The 20,380-nt window shown below is 32.5% G+C and overlaps 1 protein-coding gene across 9 annotated transcripts; it reads left to right on the forward strand.

The window, feature by feature from the left end:
* The first annotated feature begins 2,184 nt into the window (after nt 1–2,184).
* LOC129295229 (uncharacterized) lies at nt 2,185–18,978 on the forward strand. Of its 9 annotated transcripts, none has more exons than XM_054933719.1 (17): nt 2,185–3,167; nt 4,574–4,637; nt 6,445–9,462; nt 9,858–10,394; nt 10,663–11,262; nt 11,354–11,945; nt 12,038–12,135; nt 12,371–12,457; nt 12,621–12,701; nt 13,103–13,186; nt 13,387–13,467; nt 13,633–13,719; nt 15,630–15,710; nt 15,836–15,922; nt 17,311–17,487; nt 17,589–17,699; nt 17,853–18,978. In XM_054933719.1, the coding sequence occupies exons 3-17, from the start codon at nt 6,445–6,447 to the stop codon at nt 18,723–18,725; spliced, it is 6,594 nt and encodes a 2,197-aa protein (XP_054789694.1). In that variant the 5' UTR covers nt 2,185–3,167; nt 4,574–4,637; the 3' UTR covers nt 18,726–18,978. The 9 variants fall into 9 exon arrangements, 8 of the variants coding, with proteins under 8 accessions (XP_054789694.1, XP_054789699.1, XP_054789701.1 ...); XM_054933724.1 differs by having other exon boundaries at nt 10,050–10,394; XM_054933726.1 differs by having other exon boundaries at nt 10,116–10,394.
* The last annotated feature ends 1,402 nt before the right edge of the window (nt 18,979–20,380 follow it).

The following is a 20,380-nucleotide window of genomic DNA, read 5'->3' on the forward strand; positions in this document are numbered from 1 at the left end:
ATAATAATTTTAAAAATATTTTTTAATTATTATCTAAAAATTACACAATAATTTATAAATGAGATTAAATAAATTTTTTAAAATATATCTTATAAATGAGACTGAACGGAGTAATTCACTGGATTGCTTTTAACGAAAAGCAAGAAATAATTATTTTCCACTCTCACACGTCACTTGAATTTTTCAAAAGGAACCAACTTTTTTCGTATTATTCTTAATTTAAATTCATTAAATTCCAAACATCCTATTTTTTCTTTTCTTTTTATTTTTTGATAATCAAACCTTCTATTTTTTCTATATGTGAAAATGAGAGTATCGTTTCTTTTAAATGATATTTATTTATTTTTTGTATGGTTACTCTCACGAGAATATTTTAAAAAATTAAAAAATAAATTTTAATTTAAGGACTTTTCTAGGAAAAAAATTACTCTCTTCATTTAAAAATGTAAGGCATTTTTAAAAAAATTAAATATAAATATATAAGATATTTTTAGTCTTTTGAAGTATAATCATTATCTTTTTCTTCAAAAGTGTCCCTATTAATAATAAATTTATATTTATTATAGAATGTTTAGTAGGGTAAATATAAAAAGATAAGATTAATTTAAAAGTAAAATAATTATTTTATTAAGAGTAAGATTCAGTTAAAAACATTTTACATTTTTTGAAGGGAGGGAGTAATATTTTAGACATTTCATGTTGTGATTCAGGGACAGAGGAGGAAATATATCGTTCATATAGAAATGCTCTTTTCTTGGCTAACCGGGAGCGGATATTGATTGATAATCTCTCCCATGCCCATACGCCCATGGCATTATTTTCTTCGGTTCTTTCTTTTCTTCGTGTGAGCCCCACCATTTTTGTAACTGACTTTATTTAATTACTTAAAACACATAATAATTTACTCTAATTAGAGAAAATAAGGCAAATCAAAATCAATGGCTAAACAGTAGACCATTTTATGTTTGCTGGCCTGAAAGAAAATCTTTGTTTCAGATGAAACATTTTCCCTCTAAATTAGTAAATTTAGATTTATAGAGCTAAGAGATTAATGATGTTAACTATTTTCTATGGATAAGTCAACTCTCTGAATTTATAATTTTGCATTCTAGATCTTACAAGTGTCCTCTTTTTTAGTAAAGTTGTAAATTTCAAAATTTATTTTGTAAATTTTAGTAGAATATTTGTAAATCTAATACATTGACTTAAGAGATTAAGTTATATATTAAGAGATCAAGTTGTAAATAATAATTAATTACTCTCTCTATTTAAAAATATAAGGTATTTTTTGAGGAGTTGGATGTTTAAAAATATAAGATATTTTTAATTTTTCAAAGTGTAATCATTGTCTTTTTCCAAAAGTGCCCTATTAATAATGACTTTATATTTATTATAGGGTGTTTAATAGAGATAAATATGAAAAAAATAGAGTTAGTTAAAAAGTAGGTAACTATTTTATTATGAGGTAAGATTTAGTTAAAAATATCTTATATTTTTTAACGGAGAGTGTATGCTTAAAGTAAAATATTTATATTTATGCAAATATAAGGAAAGACTTATATACTATTAATTTTATATATTTAATATATTTTTATTTAATTAAATTAAGATAAGTATATTTTAACATGTCATTAATATTAATATTAAGAATTTATTATAAAATAAAAATATTAAAAAATATGCACCTGTCTCTGTTTAATAACTCTTGGGTCAGGATAAGAATAGGTCAAGCTCCTATCAGGAGCTTACATTTTGACCCACTTCAGGCCCAGTCTAATTTATTTATTAAATAAACTCAAGCTAAATTCATACTTTTAATTAAATCTATTTAATTAAATAAGTAAGTCATGATTTTTAAAGCTTGACTTATGAGCGTAACATGTCGACCAATTTACATACATTCATATATACCTACATATATTATGTAATATATCACAAATGTATCAATTTCACAATTTAATTTTTAATCAATTTATTTTTTATTTTTAATTATATTTCAATCTGATTGAAAATATATATTAATTTTAATGTTATTATTTTATTATTATATCATATTATAGTTAGTAAATTTTTTTAATTATTATATATTATAATTAATAAATTAAGTTATATACTTATTCTAATAGCCGGCATTCAAGAGTAAAACAAGGGCTTATATCAAGAGTTTTGGGCGGATGGAGAAAATATCATGTACAGTCTTGATATACAGTACTCACACATGGACCACCCTTTCAAACACATCATTGAATGTTGGAGCCTACTGTTGAGACGATTGATTGGAGTGAAGAATTGTGAGCAAATACACTCTCTCAGTTCGCTATTCACTACAGCTTCTGCTTCCTCTCAGCAATTTCAGTGTTCAATCTCAGTCACAACGGTTTCTGTTGATCTTCTTCTTCTTTAGACTCTTGCCTCGCTTCTTCAACACTCTCTCAGATCTACCTTGTCTGCGTTTGGATCCTTCCTTTTGTGTTTTTCTTCACTTATTAACAATTCTTGCTGCTGCTGCTGCTGTTTTTATTTTGCCGATCTTCAGTCACTGTATATTTCGTTGTTGTCCTTCATACATATTCTTGTTCTTCAACACTTCGTGTGCCCTGCTTCTTTGTTTTTGCTTTGTTCCTGTCTCTTTAATCTCCAGAGTCCCATTAATCGTTGTTGTTGTTTTAAGGAAAAAACTTCAAAAAAAAAAGGACAATCTGTGTGGTCTGTTTGTATCTCTACTTTGATTTCTATCTAGTTCCTATAATTCTTCTCCTTCTTCATTGAAAAAGGACCAAAAAAAAAAAAAAAGAATTTTCTCGCAAGGATACCTATCCAGTGATTAGAGTTTTGAGCTATCTCTCCATTAATCACTGTCGTCCCTGTTATTGTTCTTCTTTATTCTAAAAAAAAGAAAAGAAAAGAAAAGAAAAGAAAATACAAATTGTGTGGTCTACTTTTGAGTTGTTGATATTTCTCTTTAGTTACTTTCAGTTTCTGCTGTTCATCTTTTGGTTCTTGTTCCTCCTAAAGAAAAAAATCCCTGTCAAATGTCTTCATTTTTACCGTTCAAAGTAAAAAAAAAAAAAAAATATACAGAGAACCCAGGAAAGGACCCCAAAAAAAGGAGAAGGAGAAAGGAGGCATTCCGGAAGAAGCATAGTGGAAAAGCATTGAAACTTGAGGTATGTATATTTGTGTTCTGCTCTGCAATTTAGGCGGGTTATGAATTTAGATTATTACTTTATTTTGAGATTGAGTAATTGACACGCACTGATAAAAAGAGTGAAATAAAAAGAGATAATTTTAAAATTAGTTTATTTATTATTATATTTTTCAAAACATCTTGTATAATGCGTGTTAATTCACTCCAAAAAATATATAATATAAAATGTGTATAAGTTTTATATAGCATAAGATGGGTTGTCATAAATTACCCAAAATCTAATTTTTATAAATTGAGAAATTTTTTTGCATAAACCCTGTAAAGCACGTCATCCGTGTTAAGGTATAACAGAAACTGTCATAGGATCAATAGTAAATAATGATTGGCTAAAACATATAGGACAATGTTTTAAAATTCTATTTAGTCCTAAATATTAGACAAAGATATACTCTCTGCTTTTTTAAGTGAATACTCCCTCTGTTTTTAATTATAATAAAAACCGTTATATGCTTCCTTTTTTTATAATTAAAATTACACATTCCAAAAAGTATTTTATTACATTTTTTTTTCAAATTGTTCCCATAAAGTCAAAGTTTTTTTTAGGTGACAAATTTATTTTATTAATTATGGAGATAATTTAGTCAAAACTTTTTAATTTCATATATAATTATTAGGGTAAGATTTATGTTTTTAAACTTATATATTTAATATTCTTTTCTCTAATCAAATTAAAACAGTCAAATTTTAATGTGTTAATAATACTCTCTCCATTTAAAAATGTAAGATATTTTTAATTGAATCTTATCCCCAATAAAGTGATCACCTACTTTCAAACTAACCTTATTTTTTTTCATATTTACGTTTATTAAATATCCTATAATAAATATAAAGTTATTGTCAATATGGATACTTTTAGAAAAAAAAGAAAATGATTACATCTTGAAAAACTAAAGATGTCGTACATTTTTTAACATCCAACTTTTTAAAAAATATCTTACATTTTTTAATAGAGGGAGTATTAATAATAAGAAATTGTTATAGAATCTTTAAAAGATACACATGTCATGATTTAATTGAAAATAAACATGTTAAATTTTCCAAAAAAAAATAAATAAAAATTTTAAATATATAAAGTTAAGTATATATAAGTTTTTTCTTAATTATTATTCTTAATCAACTTCCTAAAACTAGGAGTTTGTTATTTTTTTTTCTTATATTTAAAAACAGATTAGTAATAGTCAACTTTTTTTTTCAATGTTTACCGTTCTTTTAATCCCACCAAGTTGTTTGCAAACTTGTAATTTCCAGGCACGTTTAATTATAAAATTTAAATTTCGTGAAAGTATAATAAAATTTAAAAAATTCAAATATTTTTTTACAAGTTTATGGATATTGATTCCTGAACTTTTTTTCCCCTTTGATTAGGGGGAAATCAAGAAGCAAGAAAGAGCCCCCTCCGATCAAAGACATTGAAATATTTGGACAAGAGGTAAGTGTTGAGTTTCGTGATATTAATATTATGATATGATCTCTCCAATAAACCATTGAAATTAAATATTACATTATCCTATTTTTATTATAAAACCATTTCCTATAGTATTTAATACAAAACTCTCTATCTAAATTATTATTCTTTTTCTTAAATGTCATATACTTTAATATTTTGTAACTAATTAAATAGCATCCTAAATAGGTGAGGATGGGAGATATAACGCCCTTCACTACAGGTTAAAAGCAAGACAATCCAACAACAAACAATCTAACAAACAAAGGCAAACATCTCACGTCAAATAAAGACCCAGAATCATTTACGAGGCTAGGATTGTGTCCTGAATTTCAAACTTCGTTTTCTAAAACAATCATTATAACGAAAGGGGTTTTTAACTATGGTGACAAGCCAAAGAATGCAAATTCAATTGTAACAAAAGATCAATCATATCCATGCATAAACAAGGTTACGAATCATCCGTAATCAAGCTAGAATCAATTCTATCGTACCACTAATAACATCCATCCAATCACAGAGCAACAAGGTTAATAGTTACTACAAAAAGTTAGTCTGGCCAGCATCATGCCTAGAGATCAAGAAACCACACACAAGCAAACGATCATCAAGAGCATTAGAGTGTTGCATTTCATAGTATCTCATTGAAATATTACCAGGAATTTAATAAACGAGCATTACAAAGCTACTAAATGCTTCTTTCATTGATTGATCCTTGAATGAAGTGCGAAAAGACCTCTACACAGGTGCTTTCCCTTGATCGCTGCAATCCGCACCTGAAATTGTTGAAATGGGGAAGTGATATACAAATTCCTAGTAACTGGTACTTCTAGTCTAAACAAGAGTGCATAAACAACAATCTTAAATACAATTGCAGTAAAGCTTAGTTAAAAGTAAAACATGATGCATAAGAGTTTGAATTTGAAAGCATTGCCACCCAACTTCCACACTGCCCTCCAAAGCCCCCAACCGCGGTACAGGGAGCACCCACGCATGCCACCTTCTGCAGCCTCCAGAATGGTTTAGGATCCACAAACAAATCATGAGTGACAAGGATTGCACACCACTTCCACAATCCCAAACTATCAAGTGTTTCTACAGTCTCCCATGCTTCTTTTCAATGAACACAAGTTTAAAGAGAGAATTATCTCAAAAGAGTAGCGTATTAAAAGGAAGAGCTTTTTATACTTGTAAACCATGCTTTTTATACTTGTAAACCATGCAATCTCTTATGAGGCTCTCGCATATGGAACTCATAACAATGCATCTTTGTTCAGGAACCAAGATCAACCTATTAAGAGAAAAATCCTCTTACACTTCTAAGCTATAAATCACACTTTCTTGTGAAGTTTTCTGATATAAAACTTATAACAATGCACCTCGATTTAAGAATGAATACCTACTAGCCAAAACCCTACACCTACTTGTCGAAATTCTATCAATATTATGAGTACAAGTGCAAAAGAGAGTTCATCTCAAAATACTAACTTGTTAGGAGAAAAAGCCTCTTACGCTTATAAGTTATAAACCACATTTCCCTAGCAAAGTTCTTTAATGCAGGACTCATAACACTATATCATCGTAAATTTCATTGACGATGGATTTTGTCATTCAAAATAAAAAGGCTTTAATTATTTTGCACTATATGAATAAGATTTTGAATGCTATGATTTCTTTTGTATGCTATTGAAATCTTAGATCCTAGTAAGTGTGCACCTAGGCATCACTATGTAGTATTTTTTTTGTTTTTTGTTTTTTTTTTGGGTAAATGTAATCTCATTATGATTGACAGATGGCGGAAATCGGTGCCAGCGCTATTGCAACAAAGTGTACAGATATATTGGTAGATAAAGTAATGAAGGAACTTCCATACTTGTGTTGTTACGAGAGTTATGCTGATGACTTTGAACAGAAAAAAAGACAATTGTCAGCCGCAGTGAAGAGGATGGACATAAAGATAAAAGAAGCCAAAACAAGAAACGAGACTCAAATTGACCCTGTAGTTAAGCATTGGGTTCAAAGAGCTGAAAAACTTAGTCAACAAGAACCAAGCCCAAAAAAATGGTTTGGTTGCTTTTCCCAATGTTCATTGGCCAAGGAATTAGAGCGCATGACGCGAGAGATTCCAATAATAATGGAGAAAGTCGAGAACTTCTCTCAAGTTGCTTATTCAGCCGAACGTCCGGGCATGGAATTCTACTCACAAGAGTTTATGCATTTTAAAAGTAGAGACTCGATATTTGAACAACTTAGGGAGGAATTGAAAGATGGCAATAAATGTAGGATTGGATTGCAAGCAATGGGAGGATCAGGGAAAACCACAATGGCAAAAGCAGTTGGTAAGGAAGTTGAGAATTCAAAGGCATTTGATAAAGTCATCTTTATTGAAGTGCCCAACCCTGTTGATGAAAAAAAGATTCGAGATGAGATTGCGAAGAAGTTGGATATGCAGTTAGAGGATGAGAAGAAATTCACACATGCAGAACAAATATGGATTAGAATTGCCAACGCTGGAAATTTACTCATAATTCTTGATGATGTCTGGAAAGAGCTCAATCTTGAGAATATAGGGATTCACCATGGCATCCATACCCAGGGCCGTTGTTGTATTTTGCTAACCACACGTTATGAGAATATTTGTAGGAGCATGAAATGCCAAAAGACCATTAAACTAGGGGTCTTACCTGAGGAAGATGCAGTGGATCTTTTCCTATCTCATGCCAGTGAGAGTGGAAATGATTGTCGTGATAGATTGAAGGTGGCAGCATCAAAAATTGTGAACAAATGTGGAATGTTACCCATTATAGTTGTGGCAGTAGCAAAAACCTTGAGAAACCAGGATCCAAGAGAATGGGAGGAAGCTTTTGCAGCAACAGAAAAGGATGCATCCTTAAGGCATGGGAATGCTGATGAAGAAGCAAAGAAGTTTTATAATTCTTTGAGATTGAGTTTCAAGCATCTAGCTGCAGGAGCCCAAGATCTCTTCCAGATATGTTCTATATTCCCAAGAGCTTATGAAATACCTATAGAGCTTCTAAGCAAAATTGCTATAGGTTCGGGACTTTGTGGAAATGATGACAGCTACTATATAGCAAGAAGTCAAGTGCTTTCAATAAAAACCACACTCGTCGGTTCTGCTTTATTGTTGACTGCTCGAGAAGGATGTGTAAAAATGCATGACGTGATTCGTGATGTAGCCCAACAGATAGCACATGAAAAGGTTCAAGAAATCATGGATCCGGAGACAAAATTGAGGGAGAATGTCAAATATTCATCTTGGATCATAAAGGACTTTTCCAACTATTTAAAGGGTAGCAATCTTGAGGTTCTTCTAGTATGGGTAAATGCAAATGGTTCTTTGGAAGTCCGAGATGCATTCTTTGATGGCATAAAGGGACTTAGAGTTTTGCTTTTGTATTCAAAGATTAAGTATGAGAGAACTTTGGCCTCGTCACTGCCAAAATCCATTCAATCTCTAGAAAATATTCAGACACTCTGCCTAACAAATTGGAAGTTAGGTGATATATCTATTTTGCAAAACCTAAAAAAACTCCAGGCTCTTGAATTGACTAATTGTTCAATTATTGAATTGCCAACTGATGTCAGCCAACTAGAGAAATTGAGATTGCTAGGCTTGGTACGTTGTTTAGTGGAAAGGAATAATCCATTTGAAGTGATTGAAAGATGCTCGAAGTTAGAAGTATTGTATTATCTTTCAAATGATGTCAATCTTAACATTAATGCAAAGCCTTCTAAAATTACAGTTCTTCAAGAATTTGGAATATATCATATAGAAGGCCGCTCCTCTTGGTGTTCTTTTCAATTGGATGGTTCAATAAAAAGATATTTCAATCCAACCAAGTTAAAAGGGATATTGTCTGAAAGCACAATAAAATCCTTGGCAGCAAGAGCAGAGATTCTTGAGTTAACAGAATGTGATGAAACAAGATGGACAAATCTCATTCCGGATATGGTTCAAATAAAAGAAGGAGGCATGAATGACTTAATTAGGCTTTGTTTGAGATCTTGGCCTGCAATACAATGCCTAATCTATACAAATGGCATTCGATCTAATGCAATTATCTTCTCCAATTTAGTTGAGCTACGACTTAAAGAGATGCATATGAGGGAATTATGTCATGGTGATTATCCTAATAGCTTTCTCAAGCAACTCGAGAAGCTAGACTTAAGTCGTTGTGTTGAACTAGAAGGTACATTATTTAAGAGCAAGCTAGAGCTTGGTAATCTCAAGTCTATAGAAATAGATGATTGTTCAATGACATGTCTTTTCCATCCATCCACAGCTCAGAGTCTAAAGCAATTAAAAAATGTGTACATAAGCGGATGTTCTAAGCTAGAATGCCTAATAAGTGATGAGAGATCAGCAGAGCTGCAGAAAGAGGATGATCATCAAGATCCTAATCAAGAGAATCAAGACCCAATGCTCCCGAAATTGAAGTTTCTCAAGATTCAAAATTGTCAAGGACTAGAAGTCATATTGCCAATTTGTTCTCATAAAGACCTTCCATTACTAGAAAGCATGAAAATCCAAGGGTGTAATGAGCTAAAATACATATTTGGGCAATGTCTAGAGGAGGGAGGACTGAATCAAGTGGAAAAAGAAATCATGCTCCCATTACTAAAAGAAATAGAAATTGCAAATGTACCGAAATTCATCAACATATATCAAGACTATGATCCCCTTCAGCCTTCCCAAGTGAAAAAATCATGGGGCCCTATATGCTGTTTTTGGTCAAAATCAAGTTCCTCAAGTGTAGATGCCAAGGCCACTCAGCTGGACCACACGCAGGTACTTATCTCTCACTCTTTTTTGACGCTATGGTTCGTTTCATTAGGAATTGATAGAGAATGCATGTTGGTTTGCAATATAGTATCTGAAATGTCGTACATGCAAAGTAATTTCTGCATCTAAATTTTCAAATTAAAATAAAATAACAGAAAATTTTCAATTATATTTTCTAATTTAAATTACTTTTATATAGAAAATTAGCATTTTTATATATAAATATTAGATAGGTTAGATTTTTCTTCTAGACTATCAAAAAAAAAAAAAACATTCTCCTCTATTTTTTCTTTCGCCTTGCATACTCTTCGCAGACAAAAAGTACATTTCTAACTCTGCAATAGAACATATGAACACATACTTTTTTCATTTGGGAAACATCTCACGTTTGTGTAATACAGGTGTTAAAGGAGAAACATGTCGTGAATAGAGCTCATGGGCTTTTTACACCACCATTATACCCGTACAAATTTTTGAAAATCATAAAGATAGAGGGATTTTCTGAGTTAAAGGAACTCTTTACATTATCAACTGCCTCATCATTGAAATTGCTGGAAAAATTGCAAGTAAAAAGGTGTGATGCGCTTGAGCAGATAGTAATAGACGAGAGGCGTGGTCATGATCGCATGAATGACAGCTCTATCTTTCCCAACTTACAGCGGATTGAAGTCACCAAAGCTGAAGAGTTGAAATATGTGTTTGGAAAATGTCATTTTGGTCAGCAGCATAATGTTCATATGGACCTTAATCTCCTAGCTCTGAAAGAACTGTACCTTGATGATGTCCCAAACATGGTTAGTATTTGCTCCGAAAACTATTACGTGGAAGCATTATCTCTACAAGATATTAGATTGGAAAAATGTCCACAACTTCCCTTAAAAACTGTTATAGATCTATCAGTTGATGTGCGAAAAGGACAAGATCTGTTGAGGAGAAAGGTAAGCATATTTCCAACTTGATTTTCTAGTCTAAGATTGATTGCTTCAAAACAATCTTAAATACTGACAGCTTATGACACAAGTGATATTTCCTCACGCAATTTCAAACACAGGTATCAATGTAGATAAACTTTAATATATTTTTAAGCATGAAATTTTGCTTCATGTAAGTTTCATTGATTTATTTATTTTTTTTAAGCCAAACACTTTTCATTTATTTAAGTATTTAAAATGCTGAAAACTTATCACATGTTTCTGTATAATTCAGGCACCAAAGTTGAAGTCTATTCCCAGTACAACTCATGAATATTTTACACCAATTTCATATCAATGCAATTTAAGAGAGATTGAGATAATGGGCTTTCCTAACTTAACATCACTCTTTACCCTATCTATTGCCTCATCACTGAAATTGTTAGAAGAATTGGAAGTCACAGAGTGTGATGCATTGGAGCACATAGTAACATTCCAGGGGCATTTAAATGTGAGCTCCATCTTTCCCAAATTACGATGTGTTGATGTTCGTAGTTGTAACCATTTGGAATATATATTTCCAGCTTTTTATTCAAAAGACTTTAAGGATTTGGAATCTGTGGACATTAGGAAGGCTCAAAGGTTGAAATATGTGTTTGGAAAATGCCATGTTGATCAAAATCATGGCGATAAGATTGAACTAAATCTCCCTGCTCTAAAAGATCTATGCCTAAGAGATGTACCCAATATGCTTCATATTTGCACTGAAAACTATCATGTGAAGGCATTATATGTAGAAGATATCAGTTTGGGAGAATGTCCGCAACTTCTCATACAAACTTTTAAAGATTTCTTGGAAGGCGGACATAAAAGACAAGATTTCTCGAGGAAAAAGGTAGACCTATTTCCAACATATTTTTCTGTTATATATGATTGATCTCATAAAAAGAATCTTTAGTACTGACGTATCTCAATCATATTTACAGGCATTATCCCTCAAGGAGAAAAGTAAGCCTCTTCCCGACTTGCAAGAGGTGCCTGATTTTAGGGATATAAGTGAGGGGTCTAAAAATTATCAGAGCTTTCGAAATCTCTGCACGCTAAAACTCAAAGGATGCAGACAATTGAAATTTATACTGTCTACATCTATCTCAAGAAACATGCCAAAGTTGAGAAGCCTAATCATATCAAACTGTGAAGAGCTCGCGAGCATCATTGAGGATGAAGAGAAAGGGACAAGGAGAGAATGTTTCCCAGAGCTACGTAGCATCAAAGTGAAGCATTGCAAGAAATTGAAATGCCTATTCTCCATCTCCAAATGTGGCAAGCTTCCACAGCTCATGTTCTTGAACATAGAAGATGCCCCTGATCTTTGGCAAGTATTTGGATGGGAGCAGGGCACACCTCAAGAGCCGGTCATGAAGGATGTGCTTCCAAAACTATTTGCATTAAGACTGATAAATCTACCAACTCTTCATACTATCTGCCAAGGAATTGATTTTCAAAGTGTGAAAGTCCGTCTTGTGCATCATTGTCCCAATATTGCTTTAACTTCAGCTAATGCCAGCTCCCGTGAATGTAAGTATCCACACACACACACACAGAGTTAATCACAATTGCTAACTGCTATCATTTGTTCTCATGATAATGAAATTGTTTTGTTTGGGCAGTATTTGATGTTCATAGAACATTACGAAATGATCTGATAAACTTTGTAGATGAAGACTACTACTCCTACACATCTGAGATTTTGAACTGGGCTTTCAAGGTCAGTACCAAACTTGCTAAAATAACATAATTTCATGGAAGTGAAAATAAACAAGGGACAGGGAACCGACAAATGATAATTTTCACACCAAACTTTGATAAAATATATCAAGTTGATCAATTCATAAACAAAAATGTGCCTTGCTACTAATTTTGGTAGAAATCAATGGATCAACCACTTTTTTCTACCTTTATTAGTGACTTGAACTTATGATTTTCTTTATATCTTTGTTTAGAGAGAAGAAGAAGAAGAATCAAAGGAAGCTCCTGAGAGAGACAAGACAACATCAGAACAGAGCAATAGTTCTCTGGAATTAGCCAATGTATATGCATTATACTTCTCTTAATTATTGTGATCTTCCATTGTTCCAAATTTTGGGATGATGTCAATATTTCTAGAAACTATTTTTTGGTTGGCTAAGATTTATAAAGTTTATGAGATTTCAACTCATTTTATCTCTTTTTATATGTTTTGTGATTCTTTAGAGTGAAGAGGCATCCAAGGAGATTGCTGAAAATGACTCCACAGTACACAAACAGAACAGTAGTTTATCAAATTCGACTGAGGTAAACATTGTGCTTCATTGTAAACAAAGCAGCCTCATAAACCAACAAATGGTTTCTCGCTCAATAAATAATGTATGATATGCTTGTTAACGAATTGAATTATTTAGCAACTCATTCCTCAACAAATACTTTTCTAATAGTGCAACGACAACTTCATCATCTGATTAAAATATTGAGGGTCATTCCTCAACAAATACTTTCACTTGTATTTTCATTGAACTTCTATCGACCATTTAGCAATGTGGAAGTGGAAATAAATTGAGGTTTTACAATTAGTAGGAAGATGACTTTATTTCAAATCTATGATTCCTATTTTTATTAGTGACGTACTCTAGCTTTTATTTTCCTACTTGTTGAGTGAATAACTATTTTACTTCTTTATATCTACTATTATTGTTCAGATTGAAGAAAAAGGACCGCAAGAGGCTATCAGAAAAGACTCTACAATGCCAAATCAGAACAATGGTTCACCAAATTTGGCAAATGTACGTATATTATACTTTAGTATAATCAACTAGACTTAAGAAACCAACTAACGGTTTCTCTTTTACCTTATTGGCCTATTTATTTGTTCAAAATAAATCAAGAATTTTTTATTTTGTGCACTAAGATACATTATGGTTATTAATAACTTGACAACTCGATTTATCTTTATATATATATATATATATATATTGTCGTATAGAGTGAAGAAATGTCAAGGGACATTCCTGAAAAAGACTCCGAAACAGACAAACAGACTGGTAAATTACCAAATTTAACGAAGGTATGTAAATTATGCTTTTCAATAATAACATAAACTCAAATGAACAAACAGTTTCTACTATAATTAATAAATGATGATATTCTTCTTTATTTTTTTTTGGCCAAATATTCTTCTTGATTAATTTAACTTCTTTAGCAACATATTCATGTTTTCTGAGCTATGCAGAATACAGAAGCATCAACGAACAATGAAATTGTTGAAGAACAGCTTTCTAGTTCAAATACAACAACTCTATCTTCTAGTTCAGATTTGGTAAGGTTCATTTCTCAACAAATACATTAGCAGATTTATTGAGCAGAAACTATTAATAAAAATTATTTTGTTTTATCTATAAGAATGGGTAGGAGCCTTTGATGCACTTGGTTATCGAAGTTGACGATAACAATACTCAAATTAAAACAGAGTTAAAAACACATCAGCAGGTTTTCTTTCCGCAAACATGCTAAATTTAGTGTACCAAAAAACAGCAGCAAATGAACTTGTTAAGCAAGTCCTCTCTGATATGGATTCAATTTACATGCTAAATGACGTAACTTTATAATTCTTTTTGCATATTCATGTTCATTTAGGAAGATTTCGTTCACAAATTAGGAAGCCATGAGTGAAGGAATCTTATTATATATTAACAAGCTCAAGCACATATATGTATACATTCCAATGATTCACACAAAGTTAACAAAAGAGGGGAGGAACGTTTCACTGCTAGTAGTCAGTGTTCACTTGAGTTTCATGGGAAGCTCCTGAGGAATGAGATTTTAACTTATACGTAGAAGAAGAATGGAAAAAAGGTCTCTATTGCGGCAGGTTGTAGAAATATATGTTCTCAGGAATAGTGAGGGTCAATGTTTATGTGGATTTGTGTTAAATATTGGTAGAGGAAGCAGCTTCCATGTAGATGCCTTTACAAATTGAATCTCCTCGAGGAACTATCACCATTTTTATCTGGAAAAAAAAAATTACCTATAAGCAGTCATTTGAATATTCATGTTCATGAAGGATAAGTTAGTTGGCAGAAGAAAAGATAAGAATGAAACAATCATGATTTATAAGCAAGAAATGGTATAAAGACCAGAAGTGGTTATTGAAAATGACTCAACAATGTCGTAACATAACAATGCGAGCACAAGCTCAAAGAGAAAGCCCATCCTGAAAGACTAACCTATTGAGTGGGAGAGCCCCTCACACTTATAAATCTCATACCACTTGTAAGGCTCCCTGATGTGGGAATCGTGATAATGTTACCCTATTGAGAGTCGACGCCCCTGGCGGCTCCATTCTACGATACTTTACTTGGCCTTTTGCCTGTCAGAACCCTCTGTGGATAGTCCTTTCCGTGACACCGGCCTCTCAATAAAAGCATCAATGTGACAAGTATAAGTCTAAAGGGAAAGTCCATCTCAAAAGACTAGTTCGATTGGATGGGAGAGCCCTTTGAACTTATAAACATCACACCCCTTATGAGGCTCTCCGATGTGGGATTCGTGACAATGCTGCCCTATCAAGAGCCAACATCCCCAGTGGCTGCACTCCACAAAACTTCACTTGGCCCCCTGCTAATCAGAACCCACATCGGTGATTGCACATAATATGAGCATCAAAATTAGGGCTGGCATTTTCACGAGTCTCACATCAAGGAGCCTCACAAGTGGTGTGAAGAGCTCCCTTACCTAATAGGTTAATCTTTTGGGATAGGTTATTTCTTTGGACTTGTGCTTGTTACATTGATGCTTTTATTGAAAGGCCGTGTCATGGAAATGGATACCTACAGAGGATTCTGGTTAGCAGGAAGCCTAGTGAAGTGCTATGGAGTAGAGCCGCTAGGTTTGTCAGTTCTTGATGGGGCGATATTGTCATGAGTGCCACAACGGGGAGCCTCACAAGTGGTGTGAGATTTATAAATTTAAAGGGCTCTCTCATCCAATCAGACTAATCTTTTGGGATAAACTCTCCCTTTAAGTTTGTGCTTGTCACAAAAATATATAGGTATGTTATACTTTTCTGTAAGCAAGTAGACTGAAGATAACAATTAATGATTTCTCTACTGGCTTATCGTCTCATTCATAAATGAATAAAGATTTTCTGTTTTGAGCTAAGATTTATTAAGGTTATTAATACCTTCAAAACTCATTTTATCTTCTTTTTATATCTTTGTTGTTTTTTAGAGTGAAGAAACACCAAAGGAGATCATTGAAAAAGACTTCACAACACAAAAACAGAGCAGTAAGTTGCCACATATGAAAGAGGTATTTACATTATGCTTCTATAATAACAAACTCAAACAATCGGTAGTTTCTCCCTAATCAATAAATGTTATTCTTCTTGATTGATTTAACTTCTTTAGCTATTTCTTCATACTTTATGGGTGCAGAATACAAAAGCATCGACCAACGAAATTATTGAAGAACAACATTATTGTAAACATACAGCAGAAAATCCATCATCTAATTCAGATAGGGTAACCATCATTTCTTTTAGGCATCATTTGTTGAACATTTCCAATTAAGTAGTAATATGTAGAAGTCGAAACATCTCAATAGTAATGATTTATTTTTATATACAAGAGCTGGTACGACCCTCTAATGCACTTGGTTATGAAAGTTGACTTTTATGGCAAACTAATTAGAAGAGACTCAAGCAACCAACAAATGGTTTTCTGTCCATTAGTATATTGTGAGCTTATGGAGTACTAAACCAGAAGCAAATGAACAGCATGTACAGGTTCCTTTTTTATGATATATCATCAAATTATGATAACTCCATCGTCTACTTCAGATATTTTAGAGAGCAAATCCCCAGCGAACTCCTTCACTTGTACATTAATTGAGCTCCTTTCAGTTAATTAGTATAAGAATTTATAGGATCCTCTAATGCACCACTTGGTTTTATATTACAAATTTAGCTATTAAAGGATATAATTTCTAGATAGATGGCACTGAAAGTAATAAAATTCAACACTAAATTACTACTTTTTGCTAAGAAACAGATTGCTGAGGAAACAATGAGGCTGAGCATTCAAGGAGGTTTTAAATTAAATAAAGCTAGAAAAACTGATCAAATCATGAATTCAGAATCACGCATCACACCACAAACAATATCTGCTGTTCCATCAGAAAATAAATCTCTAGATGTGAGAATATGGTCCTTCTTGATATGGGCTGAATTTATGCTAAATAGCATAACCTTATGTTGCTTTTTGCATATTTATGCTCATTTAGCTAGGAGAATTTGGTTTGCCATGAAGCCAAAAGTGAAAGAATCATAGTAGGTCAACCAGCTCTACCACATATAGGATCTGATAATGATTTTAATGATTTGAAAAATGTCAACAAATGAGGGGAGGAGCATTTCATTGATAGTCCAAGTTTGCTTAAGCATCCATGGAAAGCTCCTATGGGAGGAGTTGTTAATAAAAGATAGAAAGAGGTACGGGGAAGACTCTAATGTTGGTAGGTTGTGGAGCTATTCCTAGGAGTTTGTGAGGGTGAGTGTTTGGGTAGATTCAGGCCAAATAGAAGCAGTTTATGAAAGATGAGGTATTCTCAAGTATGCATAAAGAGGCTTAGAAATTTGTCTTCCATCCTTTTAGGGATATGCCTAAAGAGTAAAGAGGTTGAGAAAAGATTGTCCTAGAGGATTGAGGGTTTGAGTTAGTCTTATTGTAAGATGGTGTATGTTTCAACATTTGTAACTCAAAAACTTATTCCGTACTAACAATGTCAAATCCATGCATATTAACTTCTACCAATGTAGGCTTGTTTCATTCTTTTTTGCTCTAATGTATGTATGTTTGCATTATGCTTGCATTCATGTATTATATTGTTGCTTATTCATTCCTTTGCTTAGGAGTCATGTGCTGAGGAATCAATGGGTGATAAAGAAGCACTTGAAGAAGGTATAAGCCCTAATGGAGCTCCTCAAAGAGTTATAGTAAAAGCTACCAAGGAATGTTGTTCTAAAGAAACACCTAGGAAAGCTGCATTCACAATTCCTCCTCCCACTTCAAAAATGACCTTTCCACTGGTAAATTATTACCTTTCCATTCCTCTCCTTTGACTTGAGCAATAATATTGGGATCTTATTGATTTTCATTGAGTTTAATTTTTCTTACTACATGGTCTTAGATCCCTTCAATCTCTACTCCTGAGAAACCCCAAGTAGTAACTTCATCAGCTACTTACAAAGAACCAAAGAGCTCACAGTCAAACCAATCTGTAACTTCTGAATTTCCAGAAGTAAGTCCTTCATATATTGAATTAGTTTCAGGTTGTCATTTTTTCCTTCAAATTTTTTCTGCTAATTCTAAAATTTGAACAAGATATTACAATTAGTAAACATTTTTTTATTGGTAAGAATGATGTTTATGTCTTATTGATTATCCAACCCAGGATGAAATCATGGTCAATGATGAGAAGACTTTGACTGATGAAGAAATTAAGATTGACCAGAAGCAGCCTCAACAATGTGAAGAACATGATCTGATGATGCTATTCAAAATAATGAAGGAAAGTGCTGATACAGAAGTTGACATGTCTTATGTATCTAAAATCATTGCTGATCTCAAAGATAATAACGAGGCAAGTAAGGCCCTTACTGACTTGGAAGCCTCATTGAAGATGAGTCTTAATGAAATAGCTACATCAGAAGGAAACAGACTTCGTCTTGAGAATTCTCTCAGCATCTTGTCCTCCCATTGCTTTGAAGATGGACCTCCCTCTTATGGCCTTCAAGCTACAATTCACTCCCTGCAGCAAGAAATCCGATATGTTCTATCTTCCTTCAACCTAGCCTATGCCACCATTGAATCATTCAATAAGCTTGAACAAAAGGAGAAGCATATGATTGAACAACGCTCACTGCGAGAGGAAGCAGCCAAAACTCTTTTATCTGACATTAACAAGGCCAAGAATTCTATTGCTGAAGCTAAGAATTCTATGGTTAAGGGTCAATTGAAGGAAGCAGAGTTGAAGGAGCAGATCTCTAAGTTGCGAGCTGAGCTGCATGACAAAGAAAAAGAAATTGAAGAGTGTGAGAGGAAGTTGTTATCTCTTCAAGACCAAGAGAAGAAGAGTGTTTATGACACCATAGGATTCATAATGGAGTTTGAGGCACTGAAGAAAGAGAAGTCTCACATGGTGGTGGAAGACCAAATAAAAGCAAGGCAACAGCTGGAAGATATAGACACTAAGTGGTCTTCTTGTCTATCCAATTTGAAGAAAGCCACAATGCTTCTAGGAGTTCATCTCAAGCAGAAGATTTGATTGTCGATAATTGTTAAATTTCTTGAAAATTTCATAAAGTATTTAGAGTAGTGTAGTCAAATTTGTTAGCTGGGCCGTATCATTGTAGTGATCTTCACTATATGTTGGTATACAAAGTGAGTAGTGGTTGAGTTTTTATCCAAAAAAAAAAGGAAGGGAAAAAAAAAAAAAAAGAATAGGGTGCTGCGTGGCTGATAAATGTTGAGGACTTATTTGTATATATTGATTAAATTACAGTGGAGTTCTTTTTGGACTGGGTCCCGTGGTTTTTATTTCTCACATTGAGGGAGTTTTCCTCGTTAAAAAAAATTGTACCTTCTTCTGACAATTTTTTTTTTTTTCTAAACACACTTTTAGACTTTGGAATGGGAAAAAAGAAATATAAATGAGAGAAAATTAGAGGAGAAAATAGAGGGAAAAAACATTTTTCTCACCTTTATTTTTTCCTCTTGGGGAGGAGAAAAACTAACGGGTCAGTATAGCATTTGATGGAAAGGAAAATGTGGTTATTGATTGGTCAAAATGGAAAACTATTTCAGTTATGAAGAAGTCCACAAACTCAATAGCCTTGAGTAAACTCGAGTTTTGAAAATTGGCAGGCAAAAGTTGAAGGGCGAATTTTTCAGTCACACCAAGTTCAAACTAATCTCAACAAAAAATACACATATAGTGGATGCATGAGATCGCAAAGGAAAACAAATAACAAAGTGAAATGGAGGATGTGCAGATCTGATAAATTAAGCAAAATATCGGTTTCAACTCTAAGCCGTTTTGTATCCACACAATTATGAATAGGCTTGATTTATGTAGAGCCGGTAATTCGGGCGGATCGGGCTTATTCGAGCCGGGCTCAATTCGGGGCGGGCTTATTCGGATCGGGCTTAAAGCATCCTACCCCTTCTAAAAAGCCCATATAGCCAAGCCCGGCCCTAACACCTTCGGGCTTCGGGCTGGCCCGAATACCCAAAACTTTTTAAAAATATTTTTTCTGTATTTTTTGAATCAATTTTAATTTTTAAATAATTCTATTAATCGTAAAATATTATCTTAATTTTAAAAGAATAAAATAAAAAATAATTTATCAACTTTGTATTTAAGTAGCTCTGTTATTATTTTGTTATATTATGTATAATTTATTCATGAATGTTTCCTTTACTTGTAAATTAATGTCTTAATTGTTTAAATATTGCTCTTATCATAGTCATATATAAATATTTTATATATTTTAATTAAATTATATTATTTTAATTATGATTAAGCTGATCCCAATTCAATCACAGTTAGACTACTAACTTAAAATTATTATTTCGATTAGTTCAAAGTTTTAAATAACTTTTAGGTAAATTATACTTTTCATTTTTATGAATATAAAAAAATTGCCATCATTATATTATATAAAAAATTATTTAATTATGAGTAAAATATTATTTTTTTTAAAATCATTTTTCTTTAAATTTTTATATTGTTTAACTCTTATATAAAAGGGATTCTTACTCTAGTTTACTCTTAATTTTTAACCAAATCTAGCATGGACAATAACCAAGTAATTATTCAAGAATATTATTCTATTTATTATGTTTATCTAGTAGTAGAGTCAGAAATTCATACATGCCTAAATTTTATTTTTAAAATTATTTTCAATTTTATTTTTACTT

The sequence above is a fragment of the Prosopis cineraria genome, unplaced genomic scaffold (genome assembly GCF_029017545.1).
Source record: "Prosopis cineraria cultivar Desert tree isolate PC_DT_omini unplaced genomic scaffold, ASM2901754v1 PC72, whole genome shotgun sequence".
NCBI classification, from domain to species: Eukaryota; Viridiplantae; Streptophyta; class Magnoliopsida; order Fabales; family Fabaceae; genus Prosopis; species Prosopis cineraria.